Source organism: Haemaphysalis longicornis, unplaced genomic scaffold (genome assembly GCF_048455015.1).
Source record: "Haemaphysalis longicornis isolate Haplotype H1 unplaced genomic scaffold, Haemaphysalis longicornis Haplotype H1 scaffold_1, whole genome shotgun sequence".
NCBI classification, from domain to species: Eukaryota; Metazoa; Arthropoda; class Arachnida; order Ixodida; family Ixodidae; genus Haemaphysalis; species Haemaphysalis longicornis.
The window spans coordinates 394,120,799-394,141,825 of record NW_027526203.1 but is presented as its reverse complement, the minus strand read 5'-3'; the positions used below and the strand labels follow the sequence as shown (position 1 = coordinate 394,141,825).

The 21,027-nt window shown below is 50.9% G+C and overlaps 1 protein-coding gene across 1 annotated transcript; it reads left to right on the top strand.

The window, feature by feature from the left end:
* On the top strand, positions 1 to 2,443 carry LOC144172259 (kinesin-like protein KIF18B). Its single transcript, XM_077701020.1, has one exon. The coding sequence runs from the start codon at positions 1,232 to 1,234 to the stop codon at positions 2,396 to 2,398; it is 1,167 nt and encodes a 388-aa protein (XP_077557146.1). The 5' UTR covers positions 1 to 1,231; the 3' UTR covers positions 2,399 to 2,443.
* Positions 2,444 to 21,027: the final 18,584 nt, after the last annotated feature.

The window sequence follows — 21,027 nt, the reverse complement described above, 5'->3', positions numbered from 1 at the left end:
TTTTTGGAAGTCTTGAGTAATCCATGGCTTCCAGCCTCCTAGCCGTCGCTTTTTCGGCAGCTAGGAGGCTGCTCTTGGAAGTCGCCGATTAACCGTATGGGCGCCACTCATTCCGTCTTTTGGGGTCGCAGATCTCAGTATTTCATCGCAATCCGCATTATTTCATTTAACGCTGCTAGTTTCCTTTCTAGAGAAATAAGTTAAATGTATAAGCTCGTACAGGGGCACCGACAACGCTTTAGCCGCGGCCAGTCCTGTTTGTGGGCACGTTCTTGCATCTCGTTCTTTCAGCTTCGCTACTAGTTTATCCATAATTTTATTATTTTGCGAGCGCAGGCACCAATACTTGTCCGCCTACGATAACTTGATTCAAAACTGGAAAATAATGTCACTTGAACTCCATGAATTGGTCGAAAGGAAACCCGTACAGAAAATGCCTATAGTTATTTGCTTTTATGGTAGGTATATTTATTGCCCTTTGCTGCCGTCAGTGGCTCAACACGAATGCTTGGTCACAAGAGAAAAAAAAATGTGGATATCCTCTTTTGTGAAATGACGGACAGATGATTCCCATCATCAGTTCTCAATGGATCCCCTCGCCCGATTCCTCGCCAGAACCAGTCTAAGCTGTAACTACGTAAGCCAGGCCCCGCAAAGTCCGTATACCTGCTAAGGTGCTTACTCGACCCAGCTGCGGCTCCCATGCGGTGGTGCCTCTATTGCAAAATCTACGTGATGGCGATTGCAGTGGAAATGGTTCATACCTACTAAGGGAGATTGGGCAAGAAGAGGACTCTCGATTGTCGGACCCAGCCGTAAAGGAAGAAAAGGATTTGCCAACCGGGCGGCGCTCGTGTTGCGCGTGACCGAACGTCCACTGTTGCAACGATAGCCGATGTCTCTTCGCTGTGTCAAGCCGAACGTCCTCCTCTCAGCGAAAAACGGGATTTAACCTGTTTCCCAAGCGGGCGGGACCCTTGTCAAAACCGCCGCTGAAACTCTGTTCCCACGAATCGGCACAGCCGCTCACGGCACCCAGGCACCGTCGGTCGGTCCCACCGCCTCTTTCCAGCAGGGTGAACGCCGCCGTGCGCGTGCGGCCCCTCAGGGAGCTCGGCGGGACCAACGGTCATGTTGGGCGTATAGTCGACGAGGCGTGTTCGACCCCATACCGCGGGACGAGCCATTTTACTTCCAAGGTCAGCGCGTTTGTGTTGGCAAGACCTGCACCATGCTTCGGTCAGAGGAGCTGCCGGAGGTGGTCTCCCTGACTGTCAGCGAGCTGTACCGGTGGTTCGATGAGCTCCGGTCAGAGGGCGGGCAGTGCGACGTGTCCTTCGCGTACTTCAAGGTCTACAACGATGTCTTTTACTACCACCTCTGCTCCGGTGGTCAGTGGCGGCCCTACAGGCCGCGCTCGAGGCGTATAGTCGACGAGGCGTTACTGGTGTTTGACCCCACACCGCGGGACGAGCCATTTTACTTTCAAGGTCAGCGCGTTTGTGTTGGCAAAACCTGCACCATGCTTCAGTCAGAGGAGCTGCCGGAAGTGGTCTCCCTTACTGTCAGCGAGCTGTATCGGTGGTTCGAGGAGCTCCGGTCAGAGGGCGGGCAGTGCGACGTGTCCTTCGCGTACTTCAAGGTCTACAACGATGTTTTTTACTACCACCTCTGCTCCGATGGTTCCCCTCTGAAGATCAGGGACGACCCTTCCAGTAACATGGTCGCTCCCAGCCCCACCGCGCACCGAAGGAAGGAGCTCGACTCCCTCCTGGAGCTGCTCCTGAGAGGCAACCGCATCCAGCGGGCCACAGACGCCAACGCCGAGCCATCGCTGCCGCACGACATCACCCAGGTTTGCACAAGTCATACTGAAAATATGATTTGCACTTCGAAGAACATAGGTGTATCGAAGATGAGCCTAATGAGCTTGGAAGGCTCGGAGCGTGTGGCGGCAGTCAACCACAACAATAGAGCCCGGATGCGAGAGGAAAAGAAGATCAACCTCTCACTCCTGGCTCTGGAGGACTGCATTGATGCACTTCCCAAGAACGTGACGCACCACGTGCCGTACCGGAACTCCAAGCTGACGCACATCTTCGAGGATTCGCTGGGAGGCACTTGCCGTACTCTTGTGGTCACGGTCATCCTACTTTACAAGCTGAGCTTCTCGGAAACGCACAACTCTTTCAACTATGCTGAGCGGGTTATGAAGATCCAGCTGCATTGCCTGAAAAGCATCCTCAACGTGAACGTGCACATGTCCATGTACAATGGCCTGATCAGCGATCTGAAACACAAGTATGACTGCGTCCAGCGAAGACTTGAAGCGTCCGAGTACGAGAGAACGACGATCCGGGGAAATCTGGACACCTGCATGGTTAATAACCCCGATTAGCAGCTGAGGTCCGAGAGCTCGAGGAGAGTCTGCGGGGAACCATTTCCTGCAGACGCGAGTGGCGGTGAGTGCAGGCAGTGTGCGAAGCGCGGTCGATGCAGGAGATGTCGGAGCGTTGTTGGTCACTCCATAGCTTTGCCAGGACATCGATAGGAACTCTCCCGTTTGCGCTGGACGGGCCCAAGTGGAAGAACACTACGTGAAAAGTGCGCGGAAGATCTTCAAGACGCATGCGCAAATTGTCGAGACCTGGTACAATACGACCATTGTTCGCAGCGCACTGATCAAAGAGAATTGGAAGCAGCAGGGAAGAACGACCCTGGGGATCCTGCAGGGCATTTCAGAGGGTGTTGCGAGAGGTTTGGAAAAGTCGGACGACTCCCTTCAGTCGCAGGCATCCAAGCGGCCCGCCACTAAGGAATGGCTCTTGGTGCTCGGCAAGGAGGACGACCATTTTCCGCTCATTTTTATTCGGAGTGGTATAACGCCTTAATGTTTATAAGCCATTTTTTGTTTGTGTGATTTGATTATTCCTACCGTCATGGATTCACGAAAGTATTCTATATACTAATTACAAAAGCGAAGCTTTACAGCCTCACTCTGTATGGTTGTCTGTTTGGTTTGTTTACTTCCTAGATTGTTTTCAGGTGTGTATGAGTTGAGGTCTGTCCAGCAACTCTGGTCCCGGAATGCTGAAATGTCAGCTTATTATGCAAATATATAATTCGTCCCTGTTAGATTGATTGATTGATTGATTGATTGATTGATTGATTGATTGATTGATTGATTGATTGATTGATTGATTGATTGATTGATACTCACTGAATGACTGATTGACTCCAATTACTACGGCCCTCGGCGTAATGTCATTGCAAAACTTGAAACGTTCCCCCGTTTCAGGCTCCTGCGGACTGTACCAAATGGAGCATGTAATTTTTGGTGGCAGGTTTTCGTATTTGTTTTCGTTTAGCGAAACGCGGTCTTAACTGTGACCTCTATTTCTAAATTACTTATTAATTACGCATTAATCCACCTATCCGTTGTGTTGGTACTAGCAGTCTCCCAGCATCGCAATGCTTCAGTGAGGCTGTATCTTCTCTCATTCACTTGCCCATGCTCCGATTATTAAAGCTATTTCAAACCCGTGCCGTATGCTATCCAAGAAACGCGAGAATGTATTCAACGACTAATGTTCTTCGGCATTCTTTGCTTTGCGAGGCCTAATGGGAGCAATATGGTAGGCATAAAGAGCCTCTTTTCGTTGACTACACATTTAAGTTTTCGTTTTCAAATCCAACCATGGAAACTTTTCTCCTTTCAACTCAGCTCTCCTAAACCACGTTCCCCAATCGCCAACAAAAGCGAAAATCTGACGAGAAGATGGACCAGCCCGCGTTTGCTACGCGTACCCTCCGTTTTCCTCGTCTCGTGTCGTAAGGGGACACAAGTGATCTGGGAACATTGCAGCATTACTAGCGCAAATTGTAGTCTGGAGTCTCTATAGGCCATGTTTCGTCCACTTTCGCTGCGTTTACGCGACTTTATTCGGTAGAAAAATCAATTTAAAAACGCTGTCCTCCTGTTTGCATCCTCCTTGCCGATTTCTATGACGCTTCGCATGACGTCAAAAAAAGATGGCTTGGCTTGACTGCAGTACTGCCCGGCTCGCTGACCCTTCAGTCGTCCATCGGCCGGCCGCCAGCGGGTCGCCGCAATTCGTTCGCTCAGTTGAAACTAAGCCGCGACACGATTTCCGCCTGGAGGAATGTGCTTTTAGTTTCTTAGTTTGTAGACTGTATCAAGCTCTAAGTCCGAGGAGCTCCACACAAGCGCCTATGCCCCGCTTCGCTGACTGGTACGCTAGTAGAAAAATCGAAGGCTAATTGAAGGCGAGAGAAGAGTCAGGGAAGTTAATATAGGTACTAAGGAAATAAAATCAACCAAAACTTTTACCCTACGCCGTAAAACCAGGGTGCAGGAAGTACTTCTTTTGCGCTGGGTGAACAAGCACAGCGGTCAGCAGCACGACTACACATCTGCGAAAACTTTTACGTCTAAGAAATGCAGTCGCCTGACATGAGATATTGCGGGAATTTGGGGGACGCTTACAGCACGAGCTCTATACACGGTTTACAGAGCGGAGGCCTCGGCTAAGCCATGTTGGACGATGTGACGTCACTCGGCATTGCTGACCTTTTCGGGGGCGGGCGCGTTGGCGAGCGCCGGAGCGGCTTTATGTTCGAATTGCGCTACAGTAGCCGACCGCTTTTTCGGACTCAAAAAGTTGCGACTTGCTGGATATTTCGGACTTTCCCGGGGAACCGCCAGTTGTCCCATAAGAGTAATGACTGCCGGATTTTTCGGACTGCTCTTTTATTCGGACTATTTTTCGTTCCCCTCCGGGTCCGAAAAATCGGTCGGTTACTGTAGTTATTTTGGAGAGTCGCTGCGAATGAGAACTTATCGGACGCGTAGATATTGCGTGACAACCTTAAGAGATAACTTAGTCCCACAAAAGCACCCATAATGCTTTTTAAAACGCTGTTCTTACTGGCGCCAATTGCCAAACTCCTGTTCACGCGTTTCATAGCTGCTTGACGGCATTTTTTTTATGTTTCTACGTGCACAGCAACCATGTATCAGGATTGGCAACCTGCGGCCTACGGGCCGCACGCGGGGCAGTATTGTGCGGTTCCTGGCACGACGTCAGAACCCCCCTACCCTTGTCACTTCTGGAGGCTGACATGGCAATTCTAACCCCAAATGGGGTTAGACAGAAACAAAGCAAGATCGCTTTCAGTTGACATTGCTTCTCATCTTCACACTTAGGCAGATAACGTCTCCACTTCCTTTCTTTACACTGGTCCAATAGCAGCCCCGCCTCTCCCGCCTGTATTTGCCGTCTGGCCCTTAATTGGCAATGTCGGCCGGCTACATGCAACTCGGCCCTCCACCTCAAAAGGTTGACGACTCTTGGCATAAATGATACCGGTTTTGATCTGCTGGTTGCCACACTTTTATCTCATGAGCATGTACGGATTCGTTCGCACACTGATTATTAACATAGTTGAAAATAACGTAGAGCGGAAGACTCCGGCGCAAGGCAACTGCCGCTATGTATACGGCTTAGCAGCTGGTTGCGCCAGCGCGCTTAATACAAGTCCTGCATGCAGTGAGACGAAATACACGCAATGCTTACTGAAGCCAGGTTCCTGCGGTCGTCACGAGTAGAAAGGATGGGTTAGCTGCAGCGCCGAACGGCGAAGTTCCGGGGACTCCGGCGGTGCGATGAAGGGAGTTTGGTGCACTTTAGACTTTCGTGGACGCCGGGCATACGACTGCATTGTAACCACGACCTTGACGTGTCCGGTGTACCCTGCCTTGAACCAATGCTGCGTGTACGAGACCCTCCGTGCTCTACCTAGCCTGCTAGCAGAACTTACTGCCATTCGGGATGGTATGCCGGCGCTTGCATCGACATTGACTATAGTGAGGTGAAGCTGGAAATTTGCAGACTCAACAGCAGCGTTTCGGATCAACGTCGCGTTGCGCGGTGTACAGGCCTTGCTGCATGCATTCACGCGATTATGGACACCTACCCATGCCCTGTCCGTGACTCGTGTGTTGTGGATTCGCCGAGACATGCTTCCTGCCCACGCTGCGGCAGATCCCGCCTGCCACCGAAGAGACCTCCCACGGCCACTACCGCTTCTTCCAGTATCTACCGTAGAAGAACTGTTGGTGGAAAAAGAAAAGCTCCGCCGCGCCACGCGTGCTTTACTTCCACCGCGTGGGACTGACATCCCCAGTGGGCTCGATCGCTGGGAGGAGGTCTTGCTGAGGGGGCTTCGAGTTGGGGTCCAGAGCAGTTGCTCACGCTTGGCCTGCCCGGTACCACGCCCTGTTTGCGGACACCTCTCCCTTCAGTGTGTGACTCCTGCGCCAGAAGCTAACGTTAAACACCTGCTGTGGACTTGCTCAGGTCTCAGAAACGCCCGCGTTCAACACCTTCGAGGCACAGGGATCCATCTTGGGAGACCCGCAGATCTTACGCGTTGGATTTGGGGACCCCATTACCGGTCGCTTTTTGGATTTTTGCGAAAAACTGATGCAATGTTGTACCTTTAAAGCGTCACGTTATGCCGTAGGACAATCTCTTACACTAAAAAAAAAGTAACCAGGGACCAGATATATACTACGCCGTGGCAAAACTGATATGCGCTAGCGAAAACTAGAAAAGAATCTGGGAGCCACCACCCCCTAGCTCAAACAGCCAGGCTGACTCGTTTCGTCGCGACGACACGCACGCAAAGCGAAAACACAACAGGAGACATGCTTTATAACAAACGAGCCGAGGTAGATTGGTGTGGATTACACTGCGCTTGCCAGCAGCCATCTGTTACGGTCTGAAAACGTCACCCTTGCCGATGTTCTTCGAATAAAATTATTCCATTGAGGAATGGCGATCCGGCAACGCCTGGTCTCTGTGTTGCGCTCACTGCGGAAAGCGGTGCATTGCGAGAGGCCATGTTTTCCATGTACGGAAACTTCCCATGTTTCCGTACATTTTAGCGCTTCCCCGAACGTTCCGCTTCCTTTCTCCCTCCACTGTTCGCACCACCCCAAGCCCAAAATGGAATGCTGTGCTAATTGAAATTGCCTATTGTACTTGCCATAACATTCGCTAAAGCCGATAATTCGCTATATCAGTGTTCGTTATAACGAGGCTCAACTCTACTACTACTCACAATGCGCGGCGTCTCTATCATCCCTGACATTGCGCAATGCAGCGCCTTCTCCGGGCGGCCACCTGCGCGGCGCACTAGAGCCTGCGCCGTGCGTAATGTAGCTACGCTGTAATAAAACATCATTCTCTCTACCCACCAATCATGCGTGGTTTTAGGCTGAGGCGAAGAGATCGCGCAACTGTCCTTATAACTCAACATAGCTGATCCGCAATACCGCTAAACTCCAGCATAGCAAATTCCGCCGCAGTGCCATCTTCGCTGGACTTTCTTCTTGACAGGGTGGTAGAGCCCTGATTTTTTACATTTTTTTTATCGGTTTACCCGCCCCGTTACATTTTTAAGCCTAAATCTCTGTCCTTTTTATTTTTCTTTTCTAGTAATTCGATTTTGTAAACATCATTTTCGGAGCGCGTCTGTCGAGTAATACCCCAGTTGGCCCATCCTACCGAGTGGATACACGGCAGCCATGCAGGCAACGATTGAATCGCTTCGGGCCGATATACATAGTTGCATTCGGGAAATTGTCGCCCCTGCCAGCGACCGAAATTTTCCGCAAAATGCCCCCTCCCGCTCCCGCCAAGTGAATTTGACAATGAATAAGCCGGATGCCACGTTTTCTGTTTGGCAGTAGAATTGCAGAGGCTTTACCCGCAAGCGCTCTAACCTGCAGTCACTTACTTCTTTCCACAGAACCAAAAGCTCCTCTCGCGATAGCATTACAAGAACCCGGACCGAATGTCAAGTTGACGGGCTATCAGGTCTTACAATCCAAGGATAACCCATACGCTGGGGTATTGGTACAACGTAACATTCCCGGGGAACGTTTGCAATTTGACAGTATTGATATCCCACATGATTTGGTTGTCCTTTACCCCCCCAAACGGAAAGCCTCCCGAATGTATATACTCAACGTATATAGTAGCCCCCGTGCGCACTCACACACATTCAAGAAACTGTTCCTGGCTATTCAGGCTTCACAACCTCATGCTCTACTCATATTAGGCGATTTCAATGCCCCACACACAGCCTGGGGTTACATACACACTACTCGCAAGGGTCGTCTCCTATGCAGAGCTCACCCAGGCTCAGCGTTTTACGATCGAGTCCGATCCCTCTACCCCTACAAGAGTAGGCAACAGCGTGCAAAAAGATACCTCCCCGGATCTTTCCTTCTCGCGCGGAATCACAGACGTTAAATGGCTCTGCACACCACATTAGGAAACGACCATTTCATAGTGCAGCTCGATCTGCGGCTCCAACTTAAAATTGCCCGCCGTCCCCGCCAACGATTTCTTACAGACTGGGATGCCTTTAGGAAAACCTGTGCGGTGCACATGTAGAAGCCAACCTACGTTACTTCTGAGACGTATCAGTCATGGGTCAATCAAATTAGCGATTACAAACGCGCTCACGACAGTCCCGTGGACCCTGAAATACCTGCGGAAACAGTCGACTCCCACCTGCATCATCTTTGGGAGGCCTATCGCAGCATACAGCGTAGATGGCGCAAGCAGAAACACAATGAACGCCTTAAAGTAAGGTTAGCCACCCTAGCTACAATGATAGAATCTTATAGTTCTGAGCTCGCCCGAGCACAGTGGAGCCAAGTGTGTGAAGCGATGAAAGGAAACCTCAGTATGAGGCGCACTTGGGCCCTGCTGGATCCCAGTCACTCGCGCACAGCTACTAATAATCAGCTTATGAAAATCATTCAACAATTCCCCGGTGATGATACACAACTCCTCGAACGGCTTCGTACACTTTACATAGCCCAAGGGAACACCATAGAGCTCCCGGCATACGCAGGCAATAGTAATCCGGATTTGGACAGGGAAATCTCAGAAACGGGAGTTCGAGGAGCATTCATGAAGATCCGGCCTGGCTCGGCGCCTGGGCAAGATGGTATCACCAATAAACTCCTCCGAAACTTGTACGAAAACTCCATCTCCATCCTTACACAATTTTACACTTTTGGACTACAGGCATTCTTCCCTCTTCATGGAAACACGCTAAAATAACCTTGATACCGAAACCTGGAAAACCATTGAAACTGGAACATCTCAGGCCCATATCTCTAACTTCCAGCGCAGGGAAAGTTCTTGAACATGTAATTCATACCCGCCTAGTTCAACATCTCACCCAGGCCAATGCACTTCCCCACACAATGCTAGGCTTCAGGGAGGGTCTCTCGACCCAGAATCTCCTTATCCAACTCCACCATGAGATCATCATCCTTCAATCTAAGGTAGATACGGCTGCTATTCTAGCCTTAGACCTCACCAAAGCCTTCGATAGAGTCTCATACAAAGCTATCTTCCAAAATCTGGCAACCACTCACCCCGGGCAGCGAGTTTACACTTACATTAAGCAGTTTCTCACTGATCGTACTGCTGTAATACACGTCGGTGAACTAGTATCCGACACTATTCACATGCCCTCAGTTGGTACCCCTCAAGGAGCAGTCCCCTCTCCCCTCCTTTTTAATCGGGCTCTTCTTAATCTCCCTAAACTCTTAGCTCAAATCCCACACCTTAAACATAGTTTGTATGCCGATGACATCACTATCTGGGGCGGCGGAGGTAGTGATGCACAAATTTAGGAGGCGCTTCAGGCAGGCACAGACGTAATCGCGGAAGCGGCACTCGCCGGTCTTGAGTGCTCCTCTACTAAGTCGGAGCTCATGACCCTCCCTGTTCCCCGCGGGTCATGCTACACTCCGTACATAGCGATAAATATTCAGAATGATTCCGTGCCAAGTGTCTCTATACTTAAAGTACTGGGCTTGATCATACAACGCAACCGAGCCAACACCCGATACATCTCCCAGCTCACCTCTCATGTCAATCAAACTATGGGCCTCATCCGTCGCATAGCAGCCCGCAACAAGGGAATGACCGAATTTGAGCGTCTCCGACTAATTCATGCCTTCGTGATAAGTCGCATCACATACTCTCTCCCATACCTAAATCCGACTAAAGCAGAACTGTATAAAGTAAGTTGCCTCATCCGAAAAATCTACAAAACGGCGCTTCTAATCCCTCAAAGCACTTCCACTGCCAAACTGGAACTGTTAGGCATGCATTACACAGCTGAAGAGCTCATGGAAGCCCACTCTGTGATTCAACTTTCCCGCCTTTCTACCAACCCAGCAGGCAGATCCATCTTAGATTCGCTCGGCTTTCATGCACGGACCTTTACTGACCAGAGAGTACGCATTCCTCCCGACTTACACAATCTCCTACTCGTTCGGCCAATTCCCCGTAATATGCACCAGGAGCACAATGTTAGACGCCGGGAACATCCTGCATGCTTGCTTGCCCGTAAATACCCCATGGGCCCGACCACCGGATATGTGGACGCCGCTAGTTATCGCCACCACAATGCTTATGCAGTCACCACACTGTTCGACCCTAAATCACCCCCTTACCAATCACTAACTATCGTAACGCGCTCCCCTGCCACTGCGGAAGAGGCGGCCTTTGCACTTGCGCTCACTCATCGGCCTACCCCAACAATTGTTATTTCTGATTCGAAAACGGCCATTCGAAATTTTGCCCGGGGTGACATTTCCCCGCAGGCTCTCAAAATTATTCTTCGAAATCCTCCCACCTCCCACGCGGAGCTGATTTGGACTCCAGCCCATGCGGGGCTGGAAGGAAATGAAGCGGCTAACCTTGCAGCTCGAGAGCTAACCGTCCGAGCTGGGTCAAGTCGCACCCCTTCCCATGGAGCCCAACCAGCCCGTGACCACCTGTTAACTTTCCAGGAAATTACCTGCCACTACCGCCTCTCTCGCCGGCGCTACCCTCCACCCCACTGGCCGCTTTCTATCGCAGAGGAACGATACTGGCGCCTTCTCCAAACCAATACCCTCACTTGTCGCGCCAGACTACATGCAATTTATCTCTCAATATTTCCTGCTCCACAATGCCCCAACTGCGGAGCCCCCTAAACAGTCTCTCATATAATTTGGCAATGCCCCCACAACTCACTCTCTCTGATCTCTTCTGAGGAGCACTGGGAGGCGGCGTTACGCAGCTCGGACCCTCAAGTCCAGCAAGGACTTGCTGAGCGAGTAGCTCAGGTCACCGGCAGCCTCCAAGCGCTGGTCACCACTCGTCGTTAGCCCAAGTAGTGCTCAAATGAAGTGTTTTCTCTCTCTCGCCTCCACAACACCATCCCCCGCACCCCCCCCCTTTTTTTAACGCTGGCTTCCGTCAGCTCTCGTGACGTCAGGCGTTCTTTTCCCCCTTCGTGCTTGGGGCATCCAGCCTCGAACTCAAGCTAAATCTGATTTTACCGCAAAAGTGGTATAGTCACTTTATGAATTGAGCAATTTACAATCGCGGCAGAGCGAAAAAGCTATGATTAGAGTCGCTCGACCATCACTTGTTCAAACAAAGAGGGGGACTCGAGTAAATGCGTCGCATAGGGGGTGGGTGTATTGCGTTAACGTTTAGTGTTTGGGGAGTTGGTGGTAGTGAATGCGTTGTATCAGCAGCTTCTTGACGTAGTTTGAATGAGTCAAGGATATAAGGCGCGTTCGTAGCCTCCCATTCTGTGTCGGCTTTGTGGCGCAGTGGGTAGAGCACCATGTACATTGCGTTCCGCCCGCAGGGTCGAGGGATCGAAACCAGGCGCCGGATAGTATTTTTTTATATAGTGTAGGGGGAGGGGTGCGGACTACGACTACGGACGTCAACGAGGGTGACATCGTTAGTTACTGAAATGCTCTGCATTTAAAACGTGCGCCACTTTTTTTGTGTTGCTCTGTTCAAAAGCGGACGGTTGCTCTGTTCAAAAGCGGAATACCCTCTCGGACTGCTTAAAAGCAGATGTTTATCAGCCGCGTAATCATTATTGGACCCGAGGACATACCGAGGACATACCGAGAACACGTACGAGTGACGTCACTAGGACGCCGGGTTATGCTGTCGTCTGCTAGAACACACTTCCTGTGCTTATGCGACCGCATGTTGTTTTTTTCTTGTGGCCACCGTGTGGCCCCTCCTCGCGGTTTTGATGCAAATTGCAGAAGAAAGTCGTCTACAGACCGAATGATCCGGTCAACCAATTGCTTCGCCGCACAGGCTTAAAAGTGCTGGTACGATCTGCACTTTGGCTTAAGCAGTGTTTATTTCCCCTCCAATGTTTTTTTATATGTTTATGCCCTGATTTGATTAACTATCGCTACTACTCTGTACTGCTGATTTACTTTTCGCGACAACTTGTCCGCAATGTGCGGATGGTATTAACGCGAGTTTTTAACGCATTCGAGCGGGTTTAGACGTGGCTATGTTTATTTGTAACTGAGACCTCTGCAACACGGGCTTTTGTCTGTTTACAATGAGCGCCTTTCCCTAGCATCAAGTTCGAGAACTCCCGATTGCTCATAGAAGGCGGGGTTGCGTACGAGGCGAAACACGTCGTGGGGTAATGGGGAGTTTAAGAATAGGGGAACCAAGCGTTGGAGGCCTCCAAGAAGTTCGGGGAACCCAAAGAAACACGCTTGCGCGCGGGTCTTCTCCAACAGGTAGCTCGCCGCCGGTTTCAAATGCGCGGAGTCCGATGTTGGGAACTTTAGGCTTAGCGTCGCGGCAGATATTTCATCGCCGCTATCGTTACAGTCGCCCATGACAGTCCCTAACACAACTTTTCACCACTCTGTCACCCCCTTTTTTGCATGTGGAAGTTTGTATCCATGGTGACTGCCATTTAAGCGATCGATGATTAATGCTGTATTCGGGTGGTCGTTTTAGAGTGCCCTAGAGCACTCCGAAAAGCGACTCCGTGTTCGGGTGGTCGAAATCGAGCGCTCGACGTATGTTCGGTTGATCGTCTCAGAGCGTCGTACTCCACTCCGAGCACCTCCGACTGCTCTGACTCCGAAGTTGGAGTGCCGCCGAAATCCGGAGGCGTTGGGTCACGTGACCCCGGCCGCCGCGGCTCGCCTCTGGCTCGCCCCGCTCGCCTGCCCAGTCGGTGGCGTTCGCTGAATCCTCCCTTTCTGTGCTGAGGCCTCGACAGCGGTTAGTTGTGGGAGTGTTTCGACGATTTTGCTTCTCGTGCTATTCTCCGCATCATGTCGAAACGGAGACGCCTGTTGAGTGTAGGGGAGCCGTCTCCGCTTCTTCTGCAGCTCGAAATCGACGCCGAGGAGGACAGCAGACGACGACGACTCGCACGTTTACGCTGCGAAGTTCGCCGAACTGTTCGCCGAACCACTTCCAGTGTTCAAAGTGCAGGAATACGTTCGCAAGGTTGTGCACACCTATTCTTACCTTCAATCATTGCGAATAACAGGCGCTCGGCTGATGTCGGGGAACTTTGGCTTGGAGCTAACGCGTCCGATACGGAGGCCGCCATTTGTTGAGACACCTTGGCCGGCCTGGCTCACGGCTGGAGGAGCGGCGGGCGCGCTTTCATACGGCCTGCGCTTCGGGTATAGTTCCCACCTTTCACCGCAGCTAGTTCATGGCGCTGCGGACCAACCCTTGCCGGTTGAGCTACAGCACGGGCGGGGTAGAGGGGCAGCGCGCGCGCATTTGCCACTGCCCTAGCCCTGCCGTGGCTACACGTGAGTGTCGTGATACCTGTCGGTGTAAATTTACATCTGCGTCATTAAAATAGGCGATTCTTTCCCCCCTTTCGAATTTTCGGCCTAATAGGGTCAAACAGCCTAACATTATCACTCGGAAGCGCCTAACCAAAAAATTGAAAGAAACATTTTAACTCGGGGCACATGAAGAAAAATATGCGAGGCCTTCATATCTTATCAGCAACTGTATTATATGAAAATGGTGAGGCAGGCAATAAACGCGGCATTTTCCGTGACTGAAATATCAGTTCTTATTTTTCCTTTCGGATGATGCCTTGGTTTGCTCGCGCACAGGGCATGACCAGTGACGCGAATGATTTCCCGCCGGGGCAGATACGGTTATCGCTTAGTGTTTCTGCTGCTCACGCTCCGGTCGGGCTGAGCGGACCGCTGGCAGCGAGCGCACTGTCAAAACATACAGCTAAAACTCTTAATCATGCAACTGACGTGCGCAACGAGTCTTTTTTTTTTTTTAAGGTATAGCAGCGAAGGCATTCATTGATACCGGTGATATTCCCCGGCAGATCCAAAACACGTGCGGCAAGCGTTGTCGGCTCGCTCGGTCAGAGGCGATGCGTCGACTAAGAAAAAAGAGGGTTGGGAGGGTAGAGGGTTGGTTCGAAGCGCCCTCACTCTGTCAAGAATCTGCTGTATGGTTTCCTTCGTTTCCTTGTTGGGTGCGCAGGCCGTATGAAAGTGCGCGCTCGCCGCTGCTCCAGTCCGGCCGTGCCTGGCTGTTTGCAGTTGCCGTTTTGGCCGCGCCGCGTCGCCACGGTCGCGTGCTACTCCAAGATCGGGTACGCGTTCGGTTGGGGAGCGGTGACTCTTGCTCGGATTGGGGGAAGCGGCGCATCGGCGTACTCCGAGTCGGAGTATAAGAGCGACCACCCGAATACAGCATAAGATACCTGCCACAGGCTCGGCCGATTTTTGCGCTCAGGTATCGCCACCCTTCGGCCGCTCGCCGCACCATGCGCGAACGGGCACGGCCTCCGCGATCGGCTGCCGGCGGCGCGCCGCCGGCAGCCGATCGCGGAGGCCGTGGAACGGGCCGGCGGCGCGGGGCCCGACATCCGCGGCCGGTCTGCGTAGATCGCGGCAGATATTTGAGCATCGCCTTGAAAATCACAGCTGATGCCACTACGTAGCACAATTTTTCACCACAATAACATCCACTTTCGCCAATGTGGAACTCCTTTTCCGCGATCAGTGTGATTTTTAAAAGCGGCAACAAGGTGTTGCTGTCGCGACCTACGTCGGTTCGAGCCGCCGGCGGGCACGCACGGCGGACGTGTGTGCGGAGCGTTTCTTCGAGCAGTAAACGCTTCATGATTTCCTGCTTCACTTATTGAGAACGGCAACCAAAATCTAGAAATTTAGCTCGGTGATCGTCGTAGCCGAGCTAAATGTTGATCCGACAGAAAATAAAACCGGTAGGGGAAGTGACACTGTTGTTGAAGAGGCTCAAGTAATGGTACAGGGAATTGAGCTTTGAAGCAGGTGAATAACTCGGCATAAAAAAAAAAAAAACATGATGTGAGCACTCAACAGTGACAGAAATGTAAACAGAGAAAAACACACCCGTACAAGAGCGGAAAATGAAGAAATGTTCAGAATAACTTAGGCAATTCTGAGATTTCTTACCATACCTCCCAAATGAGTTTGCTTCAGGAGAACGATTGGGCCTAGCTTTAGAGTAATTGGTGGAAGTAGACTCGGGAAGACTGTTTTATTGGCGGTTTTATGCGATATCTGGACAGCCTGCAAGGCTGGCTTTTCAAGTTTTTTTCTGGCAGATTCAACCTGCTGCTCTTCCAATGTGATGGTAATGGTGGGAATGAATGGATAGAGTATAGTTTAAAAAAATACTCTTTGTCTTCCTTGCCAGGCAACAGGCCGTTGCCGACTGAGTCATGTTATCCGGTACACCCCCTGCGTCTTCGGGTAAAGGTAGGGGGGGACCTTGACGTGCGCTTTTTCTATTTATGCCGCTAACTCTTGTACCGAGTGTATGTAATCTTTTGCAGCTCAACTTTTCGTGGCTCACTAAGCGAAATCGTCTTGGCGAGCCCCTGTATCGCATCGTGCATCCTGGCAGCTCATAATGATACGCACCGCCGAGGAATTTGACCAACGACGACGGCGGCTGCCGTCAATTTCTATTTAAATCTACTGGCCTGCATCCGCGAGGGGTCTTTATATTCGAGGTGCTTTGTACTGGCTGGCCGTGCGAGCCCGCTCCATGAATCGACGTTAGTCCGAGGGGTCGGTGCAGGTCAGCTGCTGACCTGACCCACTGAGTACAATTCCGGTTGGGACTGGGGGTGAGGGTAGTGAGTGAGGTGCAGAAAATAGGGAGGAACGGTATGGGCGCGAGCTTGGGAGCTCACTGCGGGAGAGGGAAACAGTTCCGGAGGAGGGATCTGTGAAAGGGCTGCGGGGCGCGCACCGCTGATGGGAGACAGCTGCGCCGGAGGAAGGCACAACGCTTCCGCACGTACAATTGGCCTCGAGGACATACCGTGGCGCCACCTACGAGTGTCGTCACTTGTAGGACGCCGAATCGTGTTGTCGTCTGCTACAAGACATTTCCCGTGCGTATGCGGAAGCGTGTTTTTTTTTTTTTTTTTTTTTGGCCACCGTCTCGCCCGCTCCTTGTGGGTTTGATGCAAATTACCGAGAAAGTTGTCTGTAAACCAAATAATTCGGGCAAGCAGTCAGCGACTCGCTTGTTCCCGGCGACACTGCCGCGTTTAGGTAGTTGCTACCATCGCGACCCACAGCTCTTACATACGCAGCCAGCTAACGCCAAGGACGATGCAACGGATGCCGAGAAAAGTACGCTGTAAATTCATTATGAAATACTTGTGACGGGACATGTGTGTGCAAGGAAACACCTTGTAATAGCGACGGAAACGCATCGCTCACTTATGATCTCACCGCGCGAACTGCTCGTATTGCCTGGTAAATGAATGACGCGAGAACGGTGATCAGATTCTTAAAAGTATTGTTATGGTCTGCAGTTTGGCTTAATCAGTGCCTATTTCCCTTACGATGTTTTTATATTCATGCCCGGATTTGATTAGCGATCACTGCCGTAGCCAGTACTCTGCATGGCTGATGTTTACTTTTCGCGACTTATCCGCAATGTATGAACGCTATGAACGCGAGTTTTTAACGCCTTCAAGCGGGTTCGGACAAGGCTATATTTAGTTTTCATTAGGTGTTCGGCGTGGTAATTTATAATTGCAGCGTGTTTTGTATGTTTACAGTAAGCCGGCATTTCTCAAGCATCAATTTGGAAACTCACGACTGCTCACAGAAGGCGAGGCTACGTACGAGGCGAAACGCGTCGTTAATTATTTCGGGTAATTGGGATATTTAGAATAAGAGAACCGAGCGTTGGGGGCCCCCAAGAAGTTAGAGGAACCCAAACGCAACACGAGCGCGCGCGACGGGAGGGCCTTCGCCAACAGCTCGCAGCCGGCTTCGGTTGCACGTAATCGGATGTTGGGAACTTTAGGCTTGGCGTCGCAGCAGATATTTCATCGCCGTTAGAGTTGCGAGTGACAGACCTTAACCGAACGTTACACCGCGCTGGGAACTCTGTAAGCGCGGTGATTTCCGTTGAAGCGATCGACGATCAAGATACCTGCACGGCCTCGGCCGATTCTTGCGTGCAAGCATAGCCATCCTTCGGCCGCTCGCCGCAGCGTGCGTGAACGGGCCGGCGCTGCCAGAACCGACCACCGCGGCCGGTCGGCGTAAATCGCGGCAGATATTTGAGCATCGCTGTGAAAACCACAGCTGATGACACTACCTATCAGAATTTTTCATCACACTAACATCCACTTTCACCTATCTGGAACTTCTTTTCCACGACTTGTGCGATTTTAAAAAGCGGCGACAAGTTGTTGCTGCCGCGACCTGCGTCGGTTCGAGCCGCACCGTCGGCCGTGCGGGCAGGCACGGCGGGTACGTGTGCTTCTGCGAGCAGTTAACGCTTCACAATTTTCTGCTTTATACATTTCTTGCAAACAAGGGCAATCTAGAAACTTCACTCGGCGATCGTCGTAGTCCAAATTGTTGATCGGGGAAACAAGCCGCTGCTTACGCTTCGGTCGCATGCATAATACATCACCAGTGTTCACCACGCTCATGGTGTTTGCGGATAATCTACCACAGATACGGTTGTACAGTCACCATTAGGTCGAACTGAGCTTGACGCACTGAGAATTAACTTCGAACGAAGGAAATTAACAAAAAATACTTTTAGAACGCGCTTCCTAAGCGAAGTGTCACGCGCTGCAAGCCAGCTACGCAGCAAGATAGGAACGGTGATCCTACAAGTGACGTCAAAACGATCGCAGCGCCGGCCTCTCCAGTGGTGGTCCTCGCGGCCGCATTGAGGGGTGAAGGTACCAACGGGAGTAAGCAGAGGGCTCCTAAGCAGGAAGTTAAAAAATGGCAGCATCTCCGCTGGGTGGATGATGGCGAGGGTGCGGAGTACGGGGACTCGAAATGACATTCAAGTTGCGGCCAGAGTGACATCCGATTTGCGCCCTGACCGTCATTCGATTTTAGTCGCTTTGCCTCCGCTTCTCGCGCTTTCGTATTCGTGGAAGCTCGTTGTCGTCGTAGATGTTGAGCAGCAGCGTGACGCTTCTTAGGTTCATTTCCGTCCATGGCGGTAAGAGGGTGTGTGATTTCTGGACCCCGCTTATATACGCGGTGCACCACGGCGCCCTCTCGTGGTTACGCGTAGCGCCATCTAGTGTAGTTCGATGCTGTCACTGTGTATTACAACCTGACTACACCGGTGTTTTTGCGAGTTTTCTCGTTGCTAGGTTATGTTTGTGCCTGTTTTCGAGTGTTTTGGAGTGTTCTTGTACCCTTTCAGGTAGTTTCCGCGCACATTTTCGCTTGATGGTGGTGTGCGCACGGATGGACGCGGACGCACATTGGGAGGTGCTAATTGACTCTGCATTGTTACAGGCGAGGGAGTAAGCCGTTGGACTCTCGGGTACTAACTCAAGGTCGTAGCCCAGTGGGTAAGACGACTGACACTAACTGTGTCGGGTCGACCAGACACAGGCTCAAATTCTGCCAGTGCCAGTGTGATTTTTTTGCGATTTCAAATGCGATGCGCACGGACGCGGACGGACATTGTGAGGTCCTAAGGTGCTCCGCACCTAAAAGCAGGTCAACGGAATTGTCAAACTAGGCTTCGCCTTCACATTCTTGGTAAGTTTTAAGCATCCCCCGTAATTTCCGGCACTCCTACCACACAGTACAGGAGCCAGTTACAGGGTTAGAAGTGTCAGGTTGCGGGATATTGCGTAGGATGTATACAGTGTATCATGGTGTTATGGGGATAGGAATTAGTTTTTTGGTGCCAACGAGTGATTCCTTCATTGAATGTTATTTGAGAATGAGCTGATGGGAAGTGTCGACGGTCAGTTTTGTAATGTGCTATAATTTTGATGTATGTACGGTGTATGTTGGCTGGGAGGTATCTCGGTCGTGGTAGTGTTCTCTGTCTGCGTTAACGGGCCGGTGTGGATGAGCTCTAAAATCGGCGTGTTCTGCCTCGTTCTCTTTGAAGGACTCGTGGTCTTGTCAGTGTACGAAGTGAAGTTAGTTGAACGCGTTTGCATGTCGGAGCATCAAACCATGTGCAATTCTGGTTGTGAGATGCGGCCATTTAGGCGGTTAGTGCAGGCGGGTTGATATTCCGTAATGATTGTCGAGTACTCCTCGCCCGTTGTGGCAGCAAGTGCAATGCCAGTTTCCTCAGCTGTGTAGATTGAATAGTTGGGAATTGTGTTTTGTGTTATTTCTTTGCCTTGTGTGTTGACGACACTGGATAAGGTCTTTCTAATAGGTGCAGGTAAATGCATCTGTGCATTGAGTGCATTCTAGGGGGCGATGATTCCGGTGAATGATGCGAGCTCAATGCGTCGGGCGTTTTTTGTATGAGGGGAAGCATATTTCAGTGTACAGGTGGTACGGAGACGTGTTGCCGTATGTCCAGTGGGATACAGAACTGTGGTCATGCCGTTGTAGGACGTCGTACTGCATTCGGAGCGGTGTTGCTTTCTCCGGTTGACGTGAGTTTGAATTGCTGGATGGGAGAAATGCGGTGCGTCTCTTGTATTTCTTTTCGGGTGTTGTGTAATCCTGCAGTGTCAGAACTTTGTGTTGTTGTGACAATGGGGAGCTAATAATGGTCCCTAAGGCTTGGACTATGGCGGCGTGTATTTGTGTGTTTCTGGTGGCCTTTAATCCCGGTATGGCGTGACACGCGTTATCCTGCTGATAGACGGCGATTCTAAGCGATGATCCCAAACGCAAAAAATGAAGGAAGCTCACACTAACGCGTAAGACTTGAAGACAGTGAAGCTGTACGCAACCTTAACCACCATCACGAAGGTCTAATTTCACGATTGCAGCCGATTTGCTTCTTCTTCGCTGCTGCAACGACCTTTACTCCATCATTGTTGCTATAGATGTGAGCTTTCATTTTTTTGGAAGTCGTAATCATTGGACATCACCTTGGAGGGGCGTACGCTATGACGTGTCTTTCTCGTTCCGGGCAAGTAATGCCACGATTACGGCGAACGCTAAAGTTTTTATATTTTTTTGGGCCACTTTTGGCCAATCTCCCTAAGTTGGTATGCTTGGCTTGACAAACATGTGCCGGTACGCTGGGTGGTTGTCGCCAGGCACGCACTCATGAGCGCTCGGCATTTTCTTTATTTTTTTAACTGCACGGCGGTCGCCGCAGTCTTGGCCAATCTCCCTAAGTGATTATGCTTGGCTTGACAAACTTCCACGTAGGGCGGTCGTCGCGAGGCATGCATACATGAGCGCTAGGAATTTTCTTGGTATTTTAAACTGCCGGGCGGTCGCCGCGAGGCCCGCGCTCGGCAATTTCTTGGTATTTTTAACTGCGGACACAAAAAATTACGATTTGCTAAACAGCTTCGCTGTTAGTATATGATATCCATTAGTTAAGCTAGTGTGCGTTGTATGGGTGGGAATGCTGGCAAACCATGTTCATAGCTGGGTATTATGGGGCCCAATATTTAAAAATAGGAGCGATTCCGGATAGGGTTATTGTTGATGGAAAGCTTTGTATGGGGTATTCTGGTATTCAGATCGGTTATATTTCACAATTTGATGTGATTTCTATTTGCCTGCAAGTCTCCATGTTTTTTGCGGTGCGCTTGTTAAAAGTGATCAGATAGCACACACCTTTTTGGACACAGTAACATTATCAT